The sequence below is a fragment of the Aristolochia californica genome, unplaced genomic scaffold, assembly GCF_029961685.1.
Source record: "Aristolochia californica isolate CCGP_79_NKW_82.1479 unplaced genomic scaffold, dmAriCali1.0.hap1 SCAF_11, whole genome shotgun sequence".
In the NCBI taxonomy this organism is placed as follows: Eukaryota; Viridiplantae; Streptophyta; class Magnoliopsida; order Piperales; family Aristolochiaceae; genus Aristolochia; species Aristolochia californica.
This window is the reverse complement of record NW_027181782.1, coordinates 5,728,863-5,751,049: the sequence shown is the minus strand read 5'-3', so window position 1 is coordinate 5,751,049 and position 22,187 is coordinate 5,728,863. Positions and strand designations below refer to the sequence as shown.

Sequence of the window (22,187 nt, the reverse complement as noted above, 5' to 3'; positions counted from 1 at the left end):
GCTCATGGAGAAAAAAAGAGAGACACCCATTGGGAGAAAACAAGAGGAAGAATAGGTTATGGACTTGATGCCCTAACCCTTCCCCTAAAGCTCAATTTATTTAATGATCCTAAAATATTACAATAATGCCTCTAAAAATGTAACCTAATTACATCAATGCCATCTCTATAAAATGACTCTTTATTTACCATCTTGCCATCATTGTATGGGCCTGTGGGCTTTCTCCTTGGTCTATTGGCCTTGAGCTCATCTTCTGCATTTTTTGAATGTGTGGGCCTTCCTTTGTCTTGTGGGCTTGGGCCCATCTTCCAACACTCCCCCTCAAGTTGGGGGTAAGAGAACATCATGAACACCCAACTTGCTGCAAATGGTGTATAGGATCTTCTCGTATAAAATAGTAGTCCTCCATATCTTCCAATACTCCCCCTCTTCCATGAGGCCCAACTGGCATAACATAAGTAAGAGTAAAATTACTCCAAGCCGTATGACATCGCTCCATAATCCAGTCATAACTCATACTAGATGTAGGGTACACTCCTATCTTCTGTAGGTAGTTGGTCTATACACAATGCTCAGAAGTATAACAAAACTCATTCATCTCCGTGTCCCTTCACAGGACACCGACTCTCAAATGGTAGAAGTAATAAATACCAATTAAGGGGGGTAACGGGTAATTACCTGGAAGATAATATTCTGAGGCCACCTTGGCTTTCTTCATCACCACAATGGCCAATGGTGATAAAAATCAGTAATTGAGAAGTCTTCTTCAATAATAATGTTTCATCCAAAGAGACAATAGCAATAGCTAAAATAGGCCTGAGCCCAAATGATGTAATCCTCAAAAAAGGACCCATAAAATAATCTGATGCGAGTCTGTGCACCAAATAATATGCTGACCAAGGAATAAGCTGCCAATACTTCAAAATAATAATCCAGCTGGAGAAAAACAATCGAGTCGCGCCAAGTCAAATAGTAGACCAAATATAGCCGAATTACGGAAGAAATATGTATGGCAAAAAAATAAGTGGGCCGAGTTAGGTTGACCGGACCAAGTTGACCCGACCTGCTGGGTTAACCAGAGTGGAACAAAGTGAGCTTGGTGCCCGCCCGGTCCAGATTGGGCAGAACAGGCCCGGCCCGGCGCTGGATCAAATAAGTTTCCTAACCTAGGAAACATGTAATTTGGCAACAGTGCCTTCTTCCTCCTCTCGGCACTGAACAGAGCGGCGGTTCAAAATTTATTTACAGATTTTGGACTCTCTGAAAGGAAATGAAAAACGGAAAGCAGTGATCCAGCAACTTCATTCCAGAAATAAGTGGAGAGTAAGCCAGCAGAGAGTTTTCAAGGACTTTCCGAATTAAAAATCAATCCAGCAGAGAGTTTCCGAAATGGCAGCGACTTCAGGAAATTCAACAGAACTGGCGCAAGGAGAGGAGGAGCCAGCGAAGGACTTTCCAAAAATCAGCAGATGAAAATCAATCCCTGCTGATAAATCGGCGGGGACAAAGAAGTTTCCGAAAAGAACCACAATGGAGCAGAGAACGTGCTGGCTGGAAGATAATAAGCAGCAGCAAAATAATTCTGGATGGTGACTGTTCTAGCCATGGGGAAGATGACGGAGAAAAAAACTCATGCGAGGAACAGCTGTTCTAGCCGCAGCACTGTTGTCGTCTTTTAATCCACCATTAACAACGGATGCCAGCCAGGTTGATTTCTGCTGGACTTGCTGGAAGGACAACTAAAACATTTTCCTCGACTTCCTTGCCTCGTGACGACGACGACGAGCAGAAGAAATCAGTAGTTGTTCCAATGTCATAAGTAGTAGCAATCTCAACCGTTCATACCCGGAAATCATCGTCTTCCATTGAATCGAAGAGATCTCTATCAGTACAACTTTTCCTTTGTTCTCCACCAGCGTTAGAGAGATTACTTAGTAACAATAGACAGAGATTCAGGTGATGGTAGTAATCAACAGATCAGAGAGCAACAATATCAAAAACTCAGCAACAAAAATGGAGTTCCAGTAATGACGAAAAACAAAACAGTAATATGAGCAAAGAAAAAAAAATAATGGGTTTCTTTGAATGCTGAAAACCATAGATGTGAGTCTTGAAAATCAATGCTCTGATACTATGTAGATTTTCAGGACTCCATGGATTTAGCTCATGGAGAAAAATAGAGAGACACCCATTGGGAGAAAACAAGAGGAAGAATAGGTTATGGATTTGATGCCCTAACCCTTCCCCTAAAGCTCTATTTATAGATTAATGATCCTAAAATATTACAATAATGCCCCTAAAACTTTAACCTAATTACATCAATGCCATCTGTATGAGATGACTATTTATTTACCATCCTGCCATCATTGTATGGGCCTGTGGGCCTTCTCCTTGGTCTATGGGCCTTGAGCCCATCTTCCACATCTCTTGGATGTGTGGGCCTTCCTTGGTCATGTGGGCTTCGGCCCATCTCCCAACAAATGTTTTCAATGAAGCAATGAGCTCTCAAATCGTCAACTTCAACTTGATCTTTTACTTTAGCTTCTTCCCCCTTACTTGGATGTGGTCATTGACTTTGATCAAAACTTCACCACCACTTGGAACGCGTCATTGTAGGCTCTTTCAAATACCTGAGTCCTCTGTACTTCTCTTTCTAGTTCTCCCCCTCAAGTTGGGGATGTATGACACCAAGAGACCCAACTTGCCAATAACATATATGAGAGAAGAAACATCACTCCTGATTAAACAACAAATCTCATACTCCAACAAAAAGAGGATCGACATCTATCAAGCACTGAGACAAGAACTCAACTCTTTGCTGAGTTCTGGACTTGCCACAACCCCATGTAGTGACAGAAACTGAACCTAAGGAAGAAGGTCATACTCGTTGACATTGGTCAGACATACTCCTTTCTATGGCTGTGAAGAAACAAGTGGACATCCTTCAATTCATCAAAGAAGACATGTCTCAAAGTGCTGCTATGTGTAATGGGTGTGTGGGCATTCCTCTGAAGTGATAAAAAAAACATTACCAATTGAAGAAATACAACTCGAGGTTGCATAGTCTACCCTTGAATAGAACTTGGATGTTGCCTATTCTGTGAGACACATCCTCACTTAAACTATTCACCCTATTGTGGTTATGGACAAAGAGAGAACAAAGCTGACCAGTTTTGACACCAAGAAGGATAACAAAGAGTTAATTAAGAAAGAGAGGATTGTGATGCACTGTCTTGATATAAAAACAACCCATTATGGTTTAGATTGGTGCCTAAAATCAACCCAAAAACTGAACTAAACCAGCAAAATAAACTTCAAACTGTGGCAACACATTATAAAAGCAAATGAGACTCACTCGGGTTTAATAAAGCAGAAAGAAAGAAAACAGTACACAAGGATGTCTCATTAAGCGTCTACTCCCTTAAGCTATATGGCCAAAGACAAGACAAAGACCTGCACACCTCTGGAGTTGTGGAACTAGAAAACAGAGGACGGAAAGTGACAAATTGCTGCTAATAATAACCGCGTTTCTTGCTGGCAATGAGACCATGGACAAGTCCCTATCTCTACCAACCATGAGGACCGTGACACTTGTTTGTTTAAGAGGACACCGAAGGAAGAGTTAGGAATGACAGAAACCTGCCACCTACCATTGATAATCTGATGGTAAACAGAATTATTATTAAATTCTAATGCTGGCAACACTGAACGAGACAAGCTGATCAAGGACTACTGGCTGCTGGACAATACAGCTGTTGGCAAGAATCCAGGATGTCTGGTGCTGTATTGCTGGTAGAGTAGACAAACACCAGACTCCTTACTCAAGAAGGAATCTTCTTGAACAAAAAGGACATCTTGTTGGCATTCAAGTGGTTTGAGATTCCATGCCTCCAGGACAGAAGTTGAACTCCAGGAAATTAACGAGAATTGAGATTGTAGATACCACGATCAAACACTTACAATCACATAACTCACGTCAAGGTCAGTAAGAAATCAGGAAAACAAACTAGTCACTGCCGCAAATAAGAATCGATAACAATGAGAAGGTCACTGCTGGAAACTAGGAGGTAATTAAGCAGATATGTGATCAACCAAAAAATCGATACATGCATCAACCATAAAACACAACTGAAGCAGCATGCAAAAAAACAATAGAAAATACGTAATCAATAAAAACTGTCTCAAACACAAAACATGTAGTAGAGAGAGCACATGCTAAGATAGATTTAAATTTTTGCTGAAAATTAAGGCAACTACAAGACCAGCAGCATGCTCTTCGAGCAGGATTAGGATTCTTCCATATTGAATGCACTGCACGAGAGGCAATGCCCAGAAATAGAACAAAAACGTTTCTCTCAAAGTTCACTGAACAACCGATGATAGCAAACACGACAATCAAAACTAGGACTTACAGATTTCTGGGAATATGTTTTGAACCAGTTTATCAACACTAACAGAGAATAATAAGGACGTTAAGGAGCAGGAACTTATCTAAACTTCACTATTGTAGCTTAACACAAACCAAGAAAGGAAACCATAGACAAGCAAAGAGGACTCTCAAAAATTTAAAACTTATCTTTTTCTTCCTTTCCTCTTTTTTCCACCTTCTCCATCTTCTTCTCCTTCTCCGTGTCAGGACTGTCCCTTTGATACCATGTGAAAATTCATGAGTGCGAGAGAAGCAAAGGTTGAAGGTATGGGAGAGAGGAGCTAGAACATGGAAGAAGAGAGCTAGAGAAAATAATTCACATTAAATTTAGAAGGAAGTGTGTAAGGTTTGTTCTTCCCTCATTATAACATAAAACAATGATAAAAAGACACTAATGTTCCTATTCCCCTTACACCCTTGGAAATAAGATTATATGAGAAAACATTTTCCTAGAAACCTAAGTAAATAGAATTATCTTCTAACACAAATAAAGGATGTCATCAAATCCTAATCAAAGAAGAAATCTAAGATTTTGATTCTTGCTTTCTACCTTACTTTCTTCTCTTAAAGATGTCTCATTTTCAAGTTCTTAGTTAACATCATCCTTGACGCTTAAAATGCTTGTAGTCAATCTCATTTTATATATGGTTTAAGCATCATTTCTAGTTAATAAGAATTATTTGTCTTTCTTTTCTAAGGCACCTGTGTGGTCATGTGCATGGGATCTGGACAGCTCGCATCAAGTTTATGCTGGTTTGCAGGTCAATTCCTCATTTTTTAAGCTTCCAAATGTTTAATTTATGTTTTTTTTTCACTTACATCGGAGGGGTTTGCTAGGAAATTGTTTGGTTGGTTGAGCTGTCTTGTGTTCCTATTGAAGTTCGATTTAGGTCCATTTCAAATGACGAGCTGAATTTATGAGCTCTTTTCCCAATTGATATCCACCAAATTATTCCTGATATTAACCTTTGTGGGTTCTTTTGTGCAGAATGGCATGCTGATGGTGTTTGATTTGCGTCAAACTAGAACTCAGCTGCATGCACTAAGTGGTTTAAGCTGCCATCCAGTGCATACACTGTATTGTCTTACGAGTAACAATGCCGCCCTTGTTGCATCCAATGGTCTTACACTCTTAAGTGCTTCTGCATCTGGTCTATGTCAATGGAATGAGAGGTCAGTAGTGCTTATGATTTAAAAAGATGCATGTTTAATTGGTTTCATTTTCTTTTTTAAATAATGAGAATATTATCAAGAATACAAGGATATGCAACAGAGAACAAAGAAAAAATTAAAAGAAATACAACACTGACGAAAGTATAAGCCACTAAATCCAGTAGGTTAGAGTATCCAACAACTGGAGAGTGTAAAGAAACCATTTAACGCTAGATATCTGCTATAGAATTTGCACTCTGACCTAAGAAATAATGAACTGAATTGAATAAGGTAGAGATCACATTGTAACAACAAACCCTAGGGAGGAGCTTGTCTAGAACTAAAGTAGAAAATAACCACTGAAGAGTCCATTGACGACCGAAGGAACGGAAAATGAAGGCTGTGAATTGTAATCCCATGTAAGAGAGCAGAGAATCACATAATACTTTAGGCATAGAGTATACTTTGACAATGCATGATCTCTGAAAACTCCTCTACTTCCCACTGGGCTGGGATTGCCTCTTGAGCTACAACCAAAATTATGGCCAACCTTCTTGGGGTTGACTGTATTTTGTCATACAACCAAACCTAAAAAATGATAAAACAGTCATTTTCCAATGCCTTTGCTGGACTACACTTTCATTATGCCGAAAAGATGGGGAGTTTTTTTAACCCACAAGGGCGTAAAATGAATAATGCACTCTATTAACTAACTAATTGAGCGGGATTGTAGGATAAATATTTCTTCATTACATTCTTCCATTAACACCCAAATCGTGGCTGCAACAGCAAATCGCTACAAAACCTTTTTAGGATGGGTAAGTGGTATTTTGGAAACCTGCATAAAGAAATATGAAGAGGACAAAGGGAAGCAGATTCAATGCCAAATAGTTTTAGCATGACACCCCGGATTTTAAACACAAAACCGCAATAAAGAAAGCTATGGTCTTCAGACTCATCAGCTGTAGTGCAAACATTACAACGAACATTTTGAATAATTTTGTCCCTACACAAGAGCTGATATGTAGTAAAAGTGTTATTTTTAGATGTAGACCAGAGAAAATGCTTTACGTTTGAAGGTAAAAGCATATGGCAAATACTAACCTGTCATGAGCTTTTCAGAAGGGGATGTCCTGCAGTTAATATTCTCTGCAAGCTGTGTGGGACAACTACTTGGCTTACTAACAGTGCATTTTAGTGGCGAAACCTGTTGAGTGAATTGGTAACATCGCTGAAGTGCTTGCTGGAGAAATGGTGTAGGTGGGTGGGTGGGTGGTGGGAAGCACACTGAGTTTAGCAACAGAAATTCAGTATAGAGAATCATTGATGAGGGGGTGATGACTGGAATGGCTTTAAGGCCAACAATGAGTGGGGGGCTGTAATGGTGTGTGGCGCCAGCAAATACATTTGGGTTAAAAGATCTAGAGATGACATGAAAACCGGCTATTCTCAACATTCAGATGAGTATTGCAGGAGCAGGATGAATGCAAGCAGATGACTATTTTTTTGAAATAGTACCGAGTTATATAAAAAGGCTCAAAGGAGCAAGATTACAAGGAGCGGAAACCGTCCCAAACAATGAGAGATTGTTGGGAGGTACCAAATTTAGCTAGCCTATCAGCCAAAGAACTGGCTGTCCTACGAATATGATTCCAAGTACAAAAAATGGAAGATGCAATATTGTCAGTGAAGATTGTCTGTATTGATGATTTTCTCTCTGATGGCTGTCCAAATAATATTTTTTACTTTGTTAGGCGTTGAGAGTCTCTAGGTGAGATTTGCCTTGTGCTCTGGCAAACTGGGAACAACTTCCTTGATGTGGGAATAGGCTGAAGCGATTGTGAATATACCACTGATGCTAGGTTTCCAAATCAATTTATCTGGCACTTTCTCCAGAAGGATGGTACTACTAAGACTGGATAGAAGCGAGCAAAAGGCTATAACTTCTTCATCATTCAAGCTCCGGCGGAAGAGAAGACTCCACGAATGATTACTCCAAGATTCTACTACCAAGTATGATAGGTTCATAGCAATCCTGGATAGCCCCGGGTACTCCTTAGATATGGGACGGGAACCGCACCACTCATCTGCCCAGAACAAAAGAGTCCTCCCATTTCCCGGGTAGAAGGAGGTCGTGACCTTGAAGATTGGAAGCAACTTATAAACGGATTTCCAAAATCGAGGATAAACTGTGGGGAGTGCCTCCCTCTCTCCACCAATGCCCTAGAATCTGAATATAGTAGCACACCATATTCCTCCACAAATTTCTATGGATGGCATTAAGGTTCCAAATCCACTTAAGCAGGAAGGCATTATTCATATCTTTTGTAGGTCTTATGCCCAGCCCACCTATCCCGAGGTAGACAAATCTCCTTCCAACTGACCAAATGATATCTGAACGTGTCTTCTAAACTTCTCCATAGGAAGCGACGGCGAATAACATCAATCTTTGAGCACACGGAGGCTGGACAAGCCAGCCAGCAAGCAAATGACTATTACTTTGGATACTTTACAAAATTCACTCTCAGTGACTGAAAGATGGAAGCAAGAATCAGTAGTCCATAGCTCTTTTTCTGAAAGACAGGCCTGCATCTTCCACAATTTTCCTGAACATGTGAAGAAATTTTCTCTAGCAAGTGCAGGGACAATCACTTTCTGTTTTCACTGAACATGTGAAGAAATTTTCTCTTGCAAGTGCAGGGGAAATCACCTTCTCTTCTCGCTTCTCTATTATTTGAAAGCCTGGATACTGCTGAATATGATAGCATCCAGATAAAAGTTGGATTCGCCATTGAAAATGTGTGATTGGGGCTGACTTCCAAACTCTTCTGCCAATCAGACATATGCCTTGCTGCTCTGCTCCCTGCCCAAGAATGTCTTCCTTGTTGATGAAAATTAAGAATACAAAATTCTTATTCAATTTCATTTTAATCACAACTACATTGGCTACAATACATACAACAAAGGATGATGAATAAAAGAAAGTTGATTTATTCCTAGAGCTAATTTAGCCTCTAATATAGGAGGGAATTCAGAAATACAATACGATGATGAATCTGGACAACGAGATTGGACGTATTACAACAAATGAATCTGGATATATTTCAACACTTGTCCATCTGAAAATTGATTTTTTTTTTTATACTGCATCCTTCTGCAAGATCTAGTGTCCATCCTCCTTGATCATGATCCATGCACCCTTGCTGTCGCTTGTTCACCTTCTGTTCACTTTGTACATCTCCTTGTAGATTGAGGTCTTCGTGGAACCCATTGATATTATTAAGTGGAAGTAATGAGTTACATCTATAAGAATCTTATGTCATCAATATGCTATTATATTGCAATATTTTTGTACTAAAATTAATGAACATGTTGTCTTCGTTATCTTCAAACTGGCAATATCCAATGACCTAAAGAAAGTAATTCAAGCATTGGAGGATTCTTTTTTTTTCTTCTACGTTCTTGGGAAACTAGCTACCATAGATGTCTACACGGATGGAAGAAAAAGGGTTTGACACTCAAGTTTCTTATCATGTATTCGAGTGTTCTTCATCAACTTTTGAGTCTTTTTTTTAGCTACTTTATACAATTAGATTCTTAGAACATCAGGGGTATTATTTAACTTAATTTTTCTGGTTAACACATGAAGAATACTTGAAGTTTCTGTTATTACTGAATAATGAACTACTAATCATTCTTCAATTCAAATGTTTAGTGGACCTAATCGAATCCCTTACTTGGAGAACCAAGGCATCTGCATATCGCTTGCTTATTGCGGGTGCAGTGAAGATATTGTTGCTACCTTCCGGCCCAAAGTCCAGTTTTTTTCAGATCATCAGATTTCTCAACCTTCAACAATGACTACTCCTGGATCACCCATATTGGGTTCTTATGTTCACTTAAAGAGGACGGGTATGAACAGTTACCAAAATTTTGAACATGTATCATCATATGTCAGTGAAGTTCGAATGCCAAAATCCTCAGTAATAAGTCTGGTGGATAGCAATCCACTGTTTGCACATGGAGATGAAGGTAGCCACAGAGTCAGTTTGAGGGAATTGCCATCTCTACATCTTATTAATGCTCTCACTCCTCATGAACGTCCCATCCTTGATGTAAAGTATGCAAGTTCTGCTGATGTTGGTTTACTTGGATGCGTAAGTGAGAATAAGGTGCAAGTTTTCTCCATTAATTCTTGATGAGGTGTAGGGAACAAAGGGCAAGCACTAGATGATAAGGTAATTCATTACTTTTCTTATTCTGATCTTTCCTGCTAGTAGCAAATCCTTTCTTTTTGCCCAATTTTTTTGTATGTCATGCTGACTTTCTCAAATTATTTCCTTGTCCAACCTGATTTGATCATGTAAATAAAAATAATTTTATATTATCAAATTAGGTAAAAGAAAATAATTTTTATATAATTTTACATAATTTTAGAATTTTGCAAGTTAGGTGCATAATCATGTAATTTCACTTGTTTTCTCACTGACTTAGCTTGCTAATATGTTCATCAAGGCACTAGCATCAGCTCAGTTATGATCTATCTATGGCAAGCAGGCATCTGTGATTTGTATCCACTGTGAGTGGCCTTTTTCTAAATTTATTATCCTTTCCCTCCTTTCATTGAAATTCTCATTATTCTAAATAAAATGATTTCTATGCAGTAGCTTGAGGGCGAGTGTTCGAGTGTAATAGAGAAATTAAAAGTTGTTAAAAGAATGGTTATTGCTTTGTAACTCATCATTATGATTGATAATTATATTACTTTTCACATAAAAAAATTGATGTTTGAGTTTTACTTAAACTAGGAAAGTCTTGTAAACCAATGATTGTGAATAGGTAACAAAGAGTCATACTAAATTGTGCTTGACCACCTTTTTTGTTTTTGAATTATATGCTTGACAGGCTTTGTTCTCCAAATCTTTTAATATACCCTGAGTGCCTTCGCCTAATTTTATCACTGATATGAGACACTGGGATTTCAAAATTGCGCTAATATTTTGGTCATTTCATGCTTTTTTGCATTCAGTATTGAGGAATGTTTGCATTTTAGATTCTGGAATAATTGATTGATTTTAAAATTTCATTCTATTTTCTAAAGCACTGTATACAATTGACCATTTTTTTTTGTCTAGTAAACTCATGAGTTGTGTTAATATAGCGTGTGAAAGTATGAAGTTAAGAAGGAAATAGAGAGAAGAGAGACAAAGAGAGTGCTCAAAAGAGAGAGTGTAGCAGAGAACCAGCACTCATGAGAGGTCCGAGATCAACCTCTTATATTAGATAAATCACATAGGTGAAAACAGATGAAAAATACATAAACACTCTCTGCACTCAAAATTCTACAACTCCCTAAATTCATATTAGAGTAAAGTGAAAATAGAACCACATATCTCTTAGACAAAGACAAGCATAAAATGACCAAAATACCCTTCACATATTGCAACACTTACCATCAAGCTAGATCGTGTCTATCAAGAATCTCCAATTTGTTATAAAAATTCCCAAATTTACGCTTGCCTAAAACTTTAGTAAAAATATCACTAAGATATGCGGATTTAACAAATGGAATGCCTATTGTACCACTCATCACAACATCTCAAATGAAATGATAGTCGACATTAACATGCTTGGTTCTTTCTTGAAGCATTGGGTTACTAGTAATGAAGACGATAGTTTGTTATCACAATGCATCATCATAGCACCTTTGGTGCAAAAGCCTAGCTCTTGCAAAATGAATCTTACCCATAGAAACTTTCTTACTATATGGAACATTACTTGGTATTACAAATTTTCTATCTAAATTGGACTTTACATAATCAACATTAGAATATCCCTCAATTCGTAAATGACCATGTAGCTAATACAATAGACCTTTGCTTGGCTCTAAACAAATCGTTTTTTCATGTTCCATGGATTAACTATGACCTCCACAAAACACGAGACCACCCTACTCCGCGCAAGCCAAACACCTCACTCCAACCCCCAAAACCCCTCTTTGCAGTGGCCTACCACAGAAACCGAGATCCCCCCTTTTCACGCAACCACCACTCCACTTCCTCTCCACAAACCTCTAAATTTCTCCTTGTCAACTCCGGCCTCATGCCCTCTCTCTCTGCATCACCTCATCATTACTCCCCAAAAACCTTCTTTGTTAGGATCTTCTGACTCACACATCCTATCCCCTTCACAATCTACGTCCCCTTCCCCGATCTCTGAGCCTCTGACTCTAAAGCCCATAACCATGATCCCCAATGTCAGCCCTCTGCCACACCCCTCAAAATCAAACGTCCTCACCCTTCCCCATCTTCTCAACCTGCCCAGACCTGAGCTCCGCCTCCACACCCCCAATTCACTCCAGACTATCTCTGTCACCCAACATCTCGCCTTCAATCCTTCGACGCTACACTCCAAAAACTTTCTAATCCCCACACCCCTATCTCGCCACCCCCTAGCCTCTCTAACCCCGAATAACACTCATCATCCTCCACTCCTCCCACCCTCGAGCAACCAAACTCTCCCTCGTCTCATCACACACACCCTGCCCGAGATAGATCTTGCCAGCAAATCCCCACAAACAAATATTTCTTTCTTCCTTCCCTCGGGACCCAATCTTACCCTGATCTAGAAAAGAGTATCCCTCAAACCCCCACCCCTCCCGAAGGTTCTCCCCCTATAAAAGGATATCCCCCCACCCAAATGTACGCATCACCTCCCGCAACCAGCACCATTTTCCTTTTTCGCACCCCTCCAGCAACTATGAACACCAATTCTAACAATCCCCAAGCCTCCAACTGTCTCTATGAAAACAGATCTCCCATCACTTACTCCAGGCGTAAGCCTAAACAAAAAGAACCCCTTGCAGCGCCAATCAAAACCTACTCCCATAAGAAATCTCATAATAAACCTAAGAGCCCCTTATCCAGAATCCAACAGCCTTCAACAAGAGCCTCCTTCCTCCCCCCCTCGTTCGGAGTATCTCAAAGACTCTCCCTCCCTCCCCCAATCCTCTCTTGAAGATGTTGAAGTATTATTGGGATTTCTCCGAATATTACAATAGCCTTTTCTGCTACTCAGAAGAGGAGTTTCGCAAGCGCCTCTGATTATGAAAGTCTTATCCTGGAACGTCCGTGGAATTAACTCGCCCTCTAAGCGAGATCTAATCAAAGCTGTTCTTTTTGAATGTAAGGTGGACATAGTTGTTTTTAATGAAACCAAACTTCAATCTTTTGATCAATCTACTGCATCCAGTATCTGGTTTAGCTCTGACCCTGAGTGGGTAGTTATCGATGTGATCGGCCACTCTAGAGGAATTCTTGTAATCTAGAACCCAAACTCAGTTGAGGCAGTCACTACAAGCCTCGGTCTATTCTCGCTTTGTATCCATTTCCGGGATAGATCTTTGGGATCGGAATGGGCCATCGCAGGGATTTATGGGCCTTCAAGTAATGGGGGACAAATCCATTTTCTGAGATGATACTTTAACTAAAGTCCAACAATGGAATGTACCCTGGCTTATTGCTGGGGATTTCAATGCTACCCTTTGATGCTCAGAAAAAAGCCCCCCTGCAAAAAGAATTACCTCTACAATGAGAACTTTCTAAAATCTAATCAACTCCCTTGAATTTGTTGAAATTCCTCTCGCCGGGAAAAAAATTACTTGATCGGTCAAAACCCTCCCATCCTCTCCAAATTAGACCGCTTCCTAGTTACAAATGATTGGCTGAATCTGTTCCCTAATACTGTTGGTCAAGTTCTCAATAAACTTGGCTCCGACCACTGGCTTATTCTCATAAATTCTCACCCTCCTAATTGGGGCTTCTCTCTATTCCGTTTTGAAAATTCATGGCTATCCGAAGCTTCTTTTTCTTCAAACCTCAAGATTTGGTGGGAAAGTCTCCCTCATCATTCAAACCCTAGGTGGGCATTCCATTGTAAACTCAGAGCCCTCAAAACTTTTCTCAGACCTTGGGCTCGTTCCCTTAAAACTGAAATTAGTGATAAAACATCCTCCATCCGCAGCCAACTCGTAGATCTAGACCTCTTGGAAGAACAAAGAACACTATTTCCCCATGAACTTGTCTCCAGAAACAGCCTTACTCATGATCTCTCCAAGCTCCTTTCTAATGAAACCACTCACTGGAAGCAGCGATCCAGATTTAGATGGCTCTCTGAGAGGGATGGAAATACAAGATTTTTTCATGCTATAGCATCTGGCAGAAAAAGATCTAATCGTATATCCTCTCTCATTATCAATGGGGAGGAATGTACTGCTAGTATGACTATCGCTAATGAGTTTGTTAAGTTTTTTACAGGTCTATATACAGAGGAACATTTTGATTGGCCTATCCTAGACCATATCAGTTTCTATTAGATCTCTGAATCTGACGCTTCTCAACTTGAAAAGCCTTTCATCCCCGAGGAAATTGATGCAGCAGTCCTCAGATTGCCTAGAGATAGAGCCCCGGGCCCAGACGGGTTCAATGGGGAATTTTACTGGCGGTTTTGGGACTTAATCAGAAGTGACATCCATAGTTTTGTCCACAATTTTCACCAAGTAGGTATCACTTACAAATCTATTGGAGCCTCCTTCATAGCCCTTGTCCCAAAAAAAATCTGGCTCCAATCAGGCTAAAGATTTTAGGCCCATAAGCCTCACCACTAGCCCTTATAGAATCTTAGCTCGTGTCTTTGCCAAACGCCTCAAATCTGTTCTCCATAAAGTCATTAGTCCCAGTCAAAGTGGCTTCATTGCTGGTAGGAATATTCTTCACTCAACTATGACAACGCATGAAATCCTCCACTCCTTCAAGAAATTGAATAACCCAAGAGTGGTTATAAAACTTTGACTTTGAGAAAGCTTTTGATAGAGTAAATTGGAAGCTTCTTGATCACCTCCTCTACAAGATGGGTTTTCCCATTCGTTGGAGATTTTGGATGAGAAGCTGTATTTCCAATGTCTCCTATTCAGTTCTGATAAATGGCAAACCCTGTGGATATTTCAAAAGCACTAGGGGACTCAAACAGGGGGACCCTCTGTCCCCTCTTCTATTCATCGTCATTGGGGAACAATTAGCTGCTATGATCCGCTAAGCCAAATCTACTGGATGGCTAAGTCCTGTCTCCCCTAACCCTGCACTTGATGTTAACCTCCTTCATTATGCAGATGACACTATTCTTTTTTGTGATGGCACTTTCGATCAAATTCAGAATCTTAGTGCTGTACTTAGCTTATTTGAAATCTCGTCTTGGCAAAAAATCAGTTGGGAAAAATCCTCCATCTCAGGATACAATATAGAGCCAACCCTTCTTAACTCTATGGCCAACTACTTGGGCTGCTGCATTGAATTATCCTTTGAAACATATTTGGGGCTTCCTCTGACCCCTCGTCTCCCCTCTTAGGCTTCTTGGCACCTAGTCATTGAACGTCTTGAAGGGAGACTTTCCACTTAGAGGAGGAAATTTCTCTCAAAAGCAGCAAATTAGTTCTCATCAAATCATGTCTTCAAGGAATCTCCAACTATTATTTGTCCATGTTTCATTGCCCTTCATCTATCAAAAACAGAATTGAGTTCATTAAGAGACGCTTCCTTTGGGGAGGTCCTAATGGAGAGAAAAAATATCATCTGGTCAAATGGGAGGAGGTTTGTAAGCCAAAAGATCTAGGTGGGCTGGGAATTCAAGACACATCTACAATGAACTCTGCCCTGCTGCTTAAATGGATTTGGAAATATAACATGAATCATCATTTGCTCTGGAGAGCTTTCGTCAAGTTAAAAACAAATCTTTCCTTTGGTTGGTGGATAGAAGGAGGGAGAATCCGCTCTCTCACCTGCATGGAAAAAAATAGCTCAACTCCTTCCCAATTTCAAAATAGCTACCAAATGTTATATTGGCAACGGAAATACATCGAAGTTTTGGAATAACTGGTGGGTTGGCCAAACTCCTCTGAAAAATAGCTTCCCGGTTATCTTTGGCTTGGCAAGTAACCAAGAGATTACTATTTCGGATAGTGTGTCAGAAAATGGAGATTGGAATCTTAACCTAAGAAGGCATCTTACTGATGATGAATCTCTCCTAGCGTCCCAACTCCTCCTCACTCTTCCTCGTAGCCAAATGTTCACATCTGAAGATACCAGAAAATGGAGATTGGAATCTTAACCTAAGAAGGCATCTTACTGATGATGAAGCTCTCCTAGCGTCCCAACTCCTCCTCACTCTTCCTCGTAGCCAAATGATCACATCTGAAGATACCCTAATTTGGACTCCTTGTCCAAACGGATCTTTCTCCTCATCTTCCGCCTATGCACTCCTAAACAACCTCTCAGATCATCCTAAGCACGCAATGGCTCAAGCTTGGGATTTGCTAGCCCCCCCACAAGCCAAATTCTTTGTTTGGTCTGCCTACAGAAACAAAATATTGACCTTTGATGCTTTAATTCGTATAGGCACCTCAATCTTGGACCATCACTGCCCATTCTGCATAAATACCCCTTCCCGCTCGCCCCCCTCCTATGGTCACATGGACACCCCACCTGGATATATAAAGCTCAACTTTGATGGCAACGCTTTAGGTTGCCCTGGTCCTGCAGATTTCAGTGGTGTTGTTCATAATAGATATAGCGAACTTCTCTTCTCATATGCTGGCCCCCTTGGCAGATCAGACTCTACCACTGCAGAACTCACTGGACTTCTGCACAGGCTCAAGGTCTTTTCCAGCCATCTCTCTGGCCCACTCTATATTGAAGGCTACTCAGCAGTAATCATTAATTGGTGCGCAAATCATGGTCACCCCCCTGGCGACATTGGGATATGTTCAAGGAAATCTGTAATTTACTTTCTGGGCTAAATTGTATGTGGAAAAATATTCCACGCTCTGCTAACCACTTAACAGACTCTCAGGCTAAAACGGGTGTGTCTCTCCAACACTTTGTTGTGGAGCCAGGCCCTTAACTAGGTTTGTAATTCTCTCTTTTATCAATATATGCACTTTCATAAAAAAAACTATACTTACAACATATGAGATGTCAAGTTGCATAACTATGACATAAATAAGTTGCATAACTATCTTTGAGTTATGCCCATTGGAGTTTTGCTAGGAAGCAATCAATCTTCAAAATGATGGGTTTGTCTTAGGCCAATACTCCATATGAGAGATTTACTTGAGGTATGAATTTCATTTGATTCCCAAGCACTGATAAAGATACAAAATTTGTGCACAGTGGAACTTGTTCTTTGACTAGGGTAGTTTTCGTAGCACAGCCAACTTGCATTGAAGTCACCTGTAAGAATCCAAGGGGAATCCCAAGCTTGCATTAAATTCGACAGTTCCTCTAATAATGATCAGTGAGGCGATATCGAGTTGCAAAATTGACTAGGTGGGGAGTTTTCGTTGCACAACTGACTAGGTGGGGAGTTTTTATTGCAAAATTGACTTGCATTGAAGTCATCAACAAGAAGCCATAGGGAATCCCAAGCTTGTATTAAATCCAACAGGTCCTCTAATAATTGATTTGTGAGGTGATATCGATTTGGGCCATAAACTCCAGCAAGGCACCACAAAGCTCTGATGTGCCCACATTGGCGGATGACAATGTGCTCGGATCACAATGTATCCACATTGGCGGATGATAATGTGTCCACATTGAAGAAAGCTTTCAGCCGGGTTCTGCGAGTAGAAAGTGTTTTGGTGCCTAAGGACAACAAGGCTAGAATAGGTACTGAAGTTGCTACCTTCAGCGTTCTCTCTACCCCAAGTTAGTTCGAGACACCCCATGCACATGGAATGGTTGGTTGAGGACGTGGTTTAGATGGCTCTGGTTGTGATGATGGTAGGAGTGATTGGAGGTGTGCTTATTGTGGCACAACTATGACTTTCTATGACAAGTGTTAGGACAAGTTTTCCATATCAACATTGGCCAATTCTTGTGTCTACTGTCAATGGCGAGGTAGACATTATTCTAGATGAACTTTAAAGTTTGGTACAAAGATTAGGACAATTGGCTTCCTCTACCATATATGTGTAGCAGATTTGTTCCACAACTACAACCCCCATAGGTAGTTCATGTACGTCTGTACTTCATGTGACTCTTCTTACATGGGTGATTGATTCAAGTGCATCTACGTAGATGTTAGGGACATTCTCAATGTTTGGTTCCTTTAGTCCATCCTCTTCTTCTAAGTATGTTACCTTTGTTGATAGTTCCTCCTCACTTGTTAGTGATATAGGCATAATTCAACCTACTTCATCCTTATGTTTAGAGTTTATGTTATTTGTACCTAAAATTCCTATTAATTTGTTTTCCATGAACCCAATTACTTGATTAATTTTTTATTGATATTTTTTTACTCACTCTGTGTTTTAGGACCTAATGGTGAGGATGATTGGTTTAAGGCATGAACAAGAGGGGCTCAACCATTTGCAGGGTGTACAGGTTGTAGTATTATCTCTCCTCGACCAAACTAGACTAGTTCTTTCCATCTTTGCCTTCTAAACAATCATTACATTGTAGTGTAAACTTGGGAAGCATCATCAAGCATTGTTTTGATCTAGTCATAGAAGTTCTAGTTTGCTTAAGTACTCCAATTAGATCTTTGGGGCCCTTGTCTGGTACCTAGTGTCTTTGATTATCTCTTCTTTGTTTCGTTATTGATGATTTCAGTAGGTCTTTGTTGGAATTTGCAGGAAAAAAAAAAGATGGGAGGGAATTTAGGTTTTGTAGACCCCCTTCCCCTATTTATAATTTAAAGCATTACAAAAGTACACCTATGTTCTTGGGACCCATAATACCTAGTAATGTAATTTCTACAAGAAATAACAATCCTAGAAAATAAGTAAAACCTCATTAACTTTAAACTAATCTTCCAACTCTCCCCCTCAAGCTAAAGTATATAGCTTCAATTTGTTACAAAATTTGTCTCTGTCCCCGTAAGTATAAAAAGGAAAATACAAATCGGAGTAAGAAATTTGATTAGGTTTAAAAAGAATCTTACTGGTACTCAATTGTTTTGGTGTTGTTTGTGAGAACACGAGCATCATTCCAATCACCTTGAATTGCCTTCGGATTAGGAGAAAACAAAACCAGCAACCACCATCGTTGATGTTAACTCCATCAAACAGAAAAGCTTACTTACTGCTAATATGATTTTTTTAGTGAAACAGAAATAAAAAGCTTATCTGTTTTTTTTTTTTTTCGTTTTGCAAACATTGAAACAGAAAGCTTATACAAATTATTATAAAAAATAAACATTTACATGTAAAGATAAAAAAATCGAATTGGTAGTTTATTAATCTCTTGGTAGGCTGATTTGTCGATAAGGATAAAGGAAATGTGATGGTTTATTAGCTGATTCAACTCCAAATTGGTGGTTGTAGTCGGAGGAATGAATGAGAGAAAAATAAACGAATCTGGTGAGGTTATTAGGGCTTCTTTGACTGGAATGTTTTAGTTCTGAAAGTAGGTGAGAAATGCTGAAGTGAGAATTTGAGAATTGGGATTTGGAGAAGCAAAAATAGAGAAGAGTAAGTTTTTGTTTTTTTTTTTTTTTCGGTGATTCGAGACTTCGAGTATTTGACTTCAAATACTGAGTATTTGAGTAAGCTTTCTCAAGGAAGCCCGATTTTTTTTGCTTCCAAAACGGCCCTAAATTAAAACTTCAATCCTTTGTGGGGAAGAAAAAAACTCGAGTCTTTATTTTTAAATAAGCGGGTATTAACGTCCAAGTAAAAAAATATCTTTGAGTTAGAATTTTATTTTCTTAAATACCTTGACTAAAGTCATAAAATTACGTTATTGTCATTAAACCATAAGTCATGTAATTTTTTTTAAAATGGGCATTGTAGGTATCAATCCCCACTAGTTAGGTTCGAGAAAATCCATCCCCTACCCAAATTGAGCCACTTACTCTTAGAATCACCAGAAGAGTCTCAAACCCAAATGTCAACCGCCTTTTAAAATCAATACAAGATGATAAATGAATTAGAAAACACAAGGTAGTAGAACTTTAACATTTTTGTCACCAAAAATCAATATTAGCTCGAAGAAAATGAACAACCCAAAATAATGATATATGGGAGCACTTTGAATGATGATTTATATGTCTAGGTGCTTCCATTCAGGGAGTATTTCACTTTAGAGCACTCCTAGGGCCTTTTTTAGGTTACAAGTTCCTTTCTTAATAGTCTAAACCTATGTGCTCCACAGGTAAGTATATAACCTTTTTTATCCTTTCAAAATATAACCAAAACAAATAAAAGGAAAATAGTACAAATTAGATTATAGAAAGATTTAAAAATCAATATTTAAAATCGTAAAACCATTTGTTGTCAGTTGTCACATATCTAACAGGTATGTGAGAGTCGAGCCATGGTTCAACTATGATTACTCCAAAACATAATATAATTTGAGCAATCACTAGAGCACACAATTTTAAGAAGTGCTCCAACAATGTGTATTGTATAAATAATTTCCGCAGATCCTCAACTGATAGGGGTTGATCTACCACCCAGTGAGATCATGCTACCATCTCATGCAAAGGAGCCACCCATTGATTAGGGTTATAGATATCCAAAATCTATGTTGGGAGACCTTTAGAATCAAGATCCCCATGGTCAATTTTGATAATAACAACACTCGGTAGTTAATTATTTTAATTGAGAAAAAGTCTGGATGACACTTAAAAACCTTATTCAAGAAATGTCAAAATAAAATGTTTGAATAGTAAAAAAAATTTGAACGACCTACAAAAAAAGAAAGAAAAACAACTATAGGTAGAGTTTTATTTTCTAATATGTTCATCTAGAACCTTGACAAATCTAGATGGAAAAGGCCTGCTAAAGGTAGAATCTAGCTAAGCTCTTGGGGAGTAAATTATAATTGTGTATTTGGGCATACATGTGACTTGAAGGAGAGCCAAAATCTCTTTCTTGTAAGTCCCAATTAATAGAGCTATTATTAGTGGAATTTTTGAAGCACAGGTTCTTGGGTGGTGACTACCAATAGGAGAATATCGATAACAAAACATTTGATGTTCAATTTGTAATGTGTGAATTTTTGCATATATTTTTTTGTATATTTACTTGATTTAATTCTTGGTCACCTAAAGCTTTTAAACTTGAAATTCCCAACCCCCTCTTGAGAGGCCACCTCGACCAACTATTGGTATCAGAGCTGGCCAAAAGTTGATTTGAGTCAAAATCCATTTGATTTTGAAATTTGATTAAGATGGCATCTCAAGATAAATTGCTCATTCTCCAAGGAAAATCCATGAACTGTTCCTCTTTGATTCAATGGTGTAAACTATGATATTTGAAGGAAAGAATAAAATTCTTCGTCCAATCCATGGATTGAGAGACATTTGGCATGTGACAATGAATGACCCATACACTAGACACATACATAGAATATATAGAAAGAAGAAAATTGTAGAAAAGACTAATTTAGAACTCAAAATGAAAAATCTTTTAGAAAACTGATGTTTGTTTTCAGTGTGGTAAACTTGGGCATAGAAAAACATATGCCGAAATATAGAAGGAAGAACCTCATCTTCAAAAAACGATCCAAAGAACAAAAAGAAGAAAGTCTTGATCTCAGCTTGGGATGCTTTGAAAGAAGAGTCCAAACATTCCGATGAAGTAGAGAGTGATGTAAGACTCATGTCTCTTGAAGATGATGAAGAGTCTACCACTTCGGAAGAGGTAAGCGATTCGAACAATGAAAATGAGTTAGAATTGCTTTTAGAGAAATCAATTTATACTCTAAATAAATATAAAGAAAAGTACAATGCTAAAAAACATGAGATTGCAAAATTGGAGGTAGAGCTTACTGCCTTGAAGGAAGCAAATTAAAGCCAGCGTACTTCCCCTTCACTTTCCCCTCATCCAAACAAACCCAAGCCAAGGAGAAGAAATGCCCAAAAGGTTGAGGTTACGCCAATAGCATCATGGATTTAGCACCTATCTATAGAGATCATTATCCTTTCCTATCGAGATGGCCAAAGCTTATGCTCTCAACCAGCTTAAGGTAGATTTGACGAAGATTAAGTCAGCTCAATCAATGCATGGATAAATTGAGCACCAATTTTAGAGATCAGCTCGAAGTTGTGAGGAAGATGCAAGAAGACAACCAACAATTAACTGACAACAGGCAAAGATGATGCAAAAGTGGTTCCAAGCTTTTGGCAAAGGTCCAAGCTTATTATAACCCAAAGGAAGTCCCTTTCAAGTGCAAGAGGTTTCTCCACTAGCCTCTCATTAGGTCCAAGAGTGACAAAGGAGGTCCGAGGGCAATAGCAGTGTCCCAGACCACCTCACGGACCAACTATAGCATCATAGTTGGAGTCCAAGCTCGGAGACTCAATGTTGGGTATACAACTAAAGTCCCACATTGACTAGAAGTCGGGAAAATCATGGATAAATAAGTGTAGACACTATCTTTATTGGTATGAAGCCTTTTGGGATAAAAGCCCAAGAACAAATTCATGAGGGCTTAGGCCCAAAGTGGAGAATATCATACTAATAGGTGGTGTCCATAGTCTTTACAAATGGTATCAGATTTATGCCCTATAGTTAGCCATGGTGGATGAATCCTCTGAATGCCGAATGAAG

The 22,187-nt window shown here is 39.1% G+C and overlaps 1 protein-coding gene across 2 annotated transcripts in view; it reads left to right on the top strand.

Annotated features, from left to right (window-relative positions):
- The window catches only part of LOC137944213 (uncharacterized), a 59,317-nt gene extending 48,799 nt beyond the window's left edge, over positions 1-10,518 (top strand). The window contains exons 11-15 of one of the 2 annotated variants that reach the window (XR_011110795.1): positions 5,128-5,190; positions 5,418-5,602; positions 9,297-9,819; positions 10,097-10,160; positions 10,246-10,518. Coding sequence is in view for 1 of the 2 variants with exons in the window: in XM_068789796.1 (XP_068645897.1) it covers positions 5,128-5,190; positions 5,418-5,602; positions 9,297-9,780 (732 nt within the window). In the remaining variant the exon portion in view is untranslated. The other variant, XM_068789796.1, reaches the window with a different exon arrangement.
- The last annotated feature ends 11,669 nt before the right edge of the window (positions 10,519-22,187 follow it).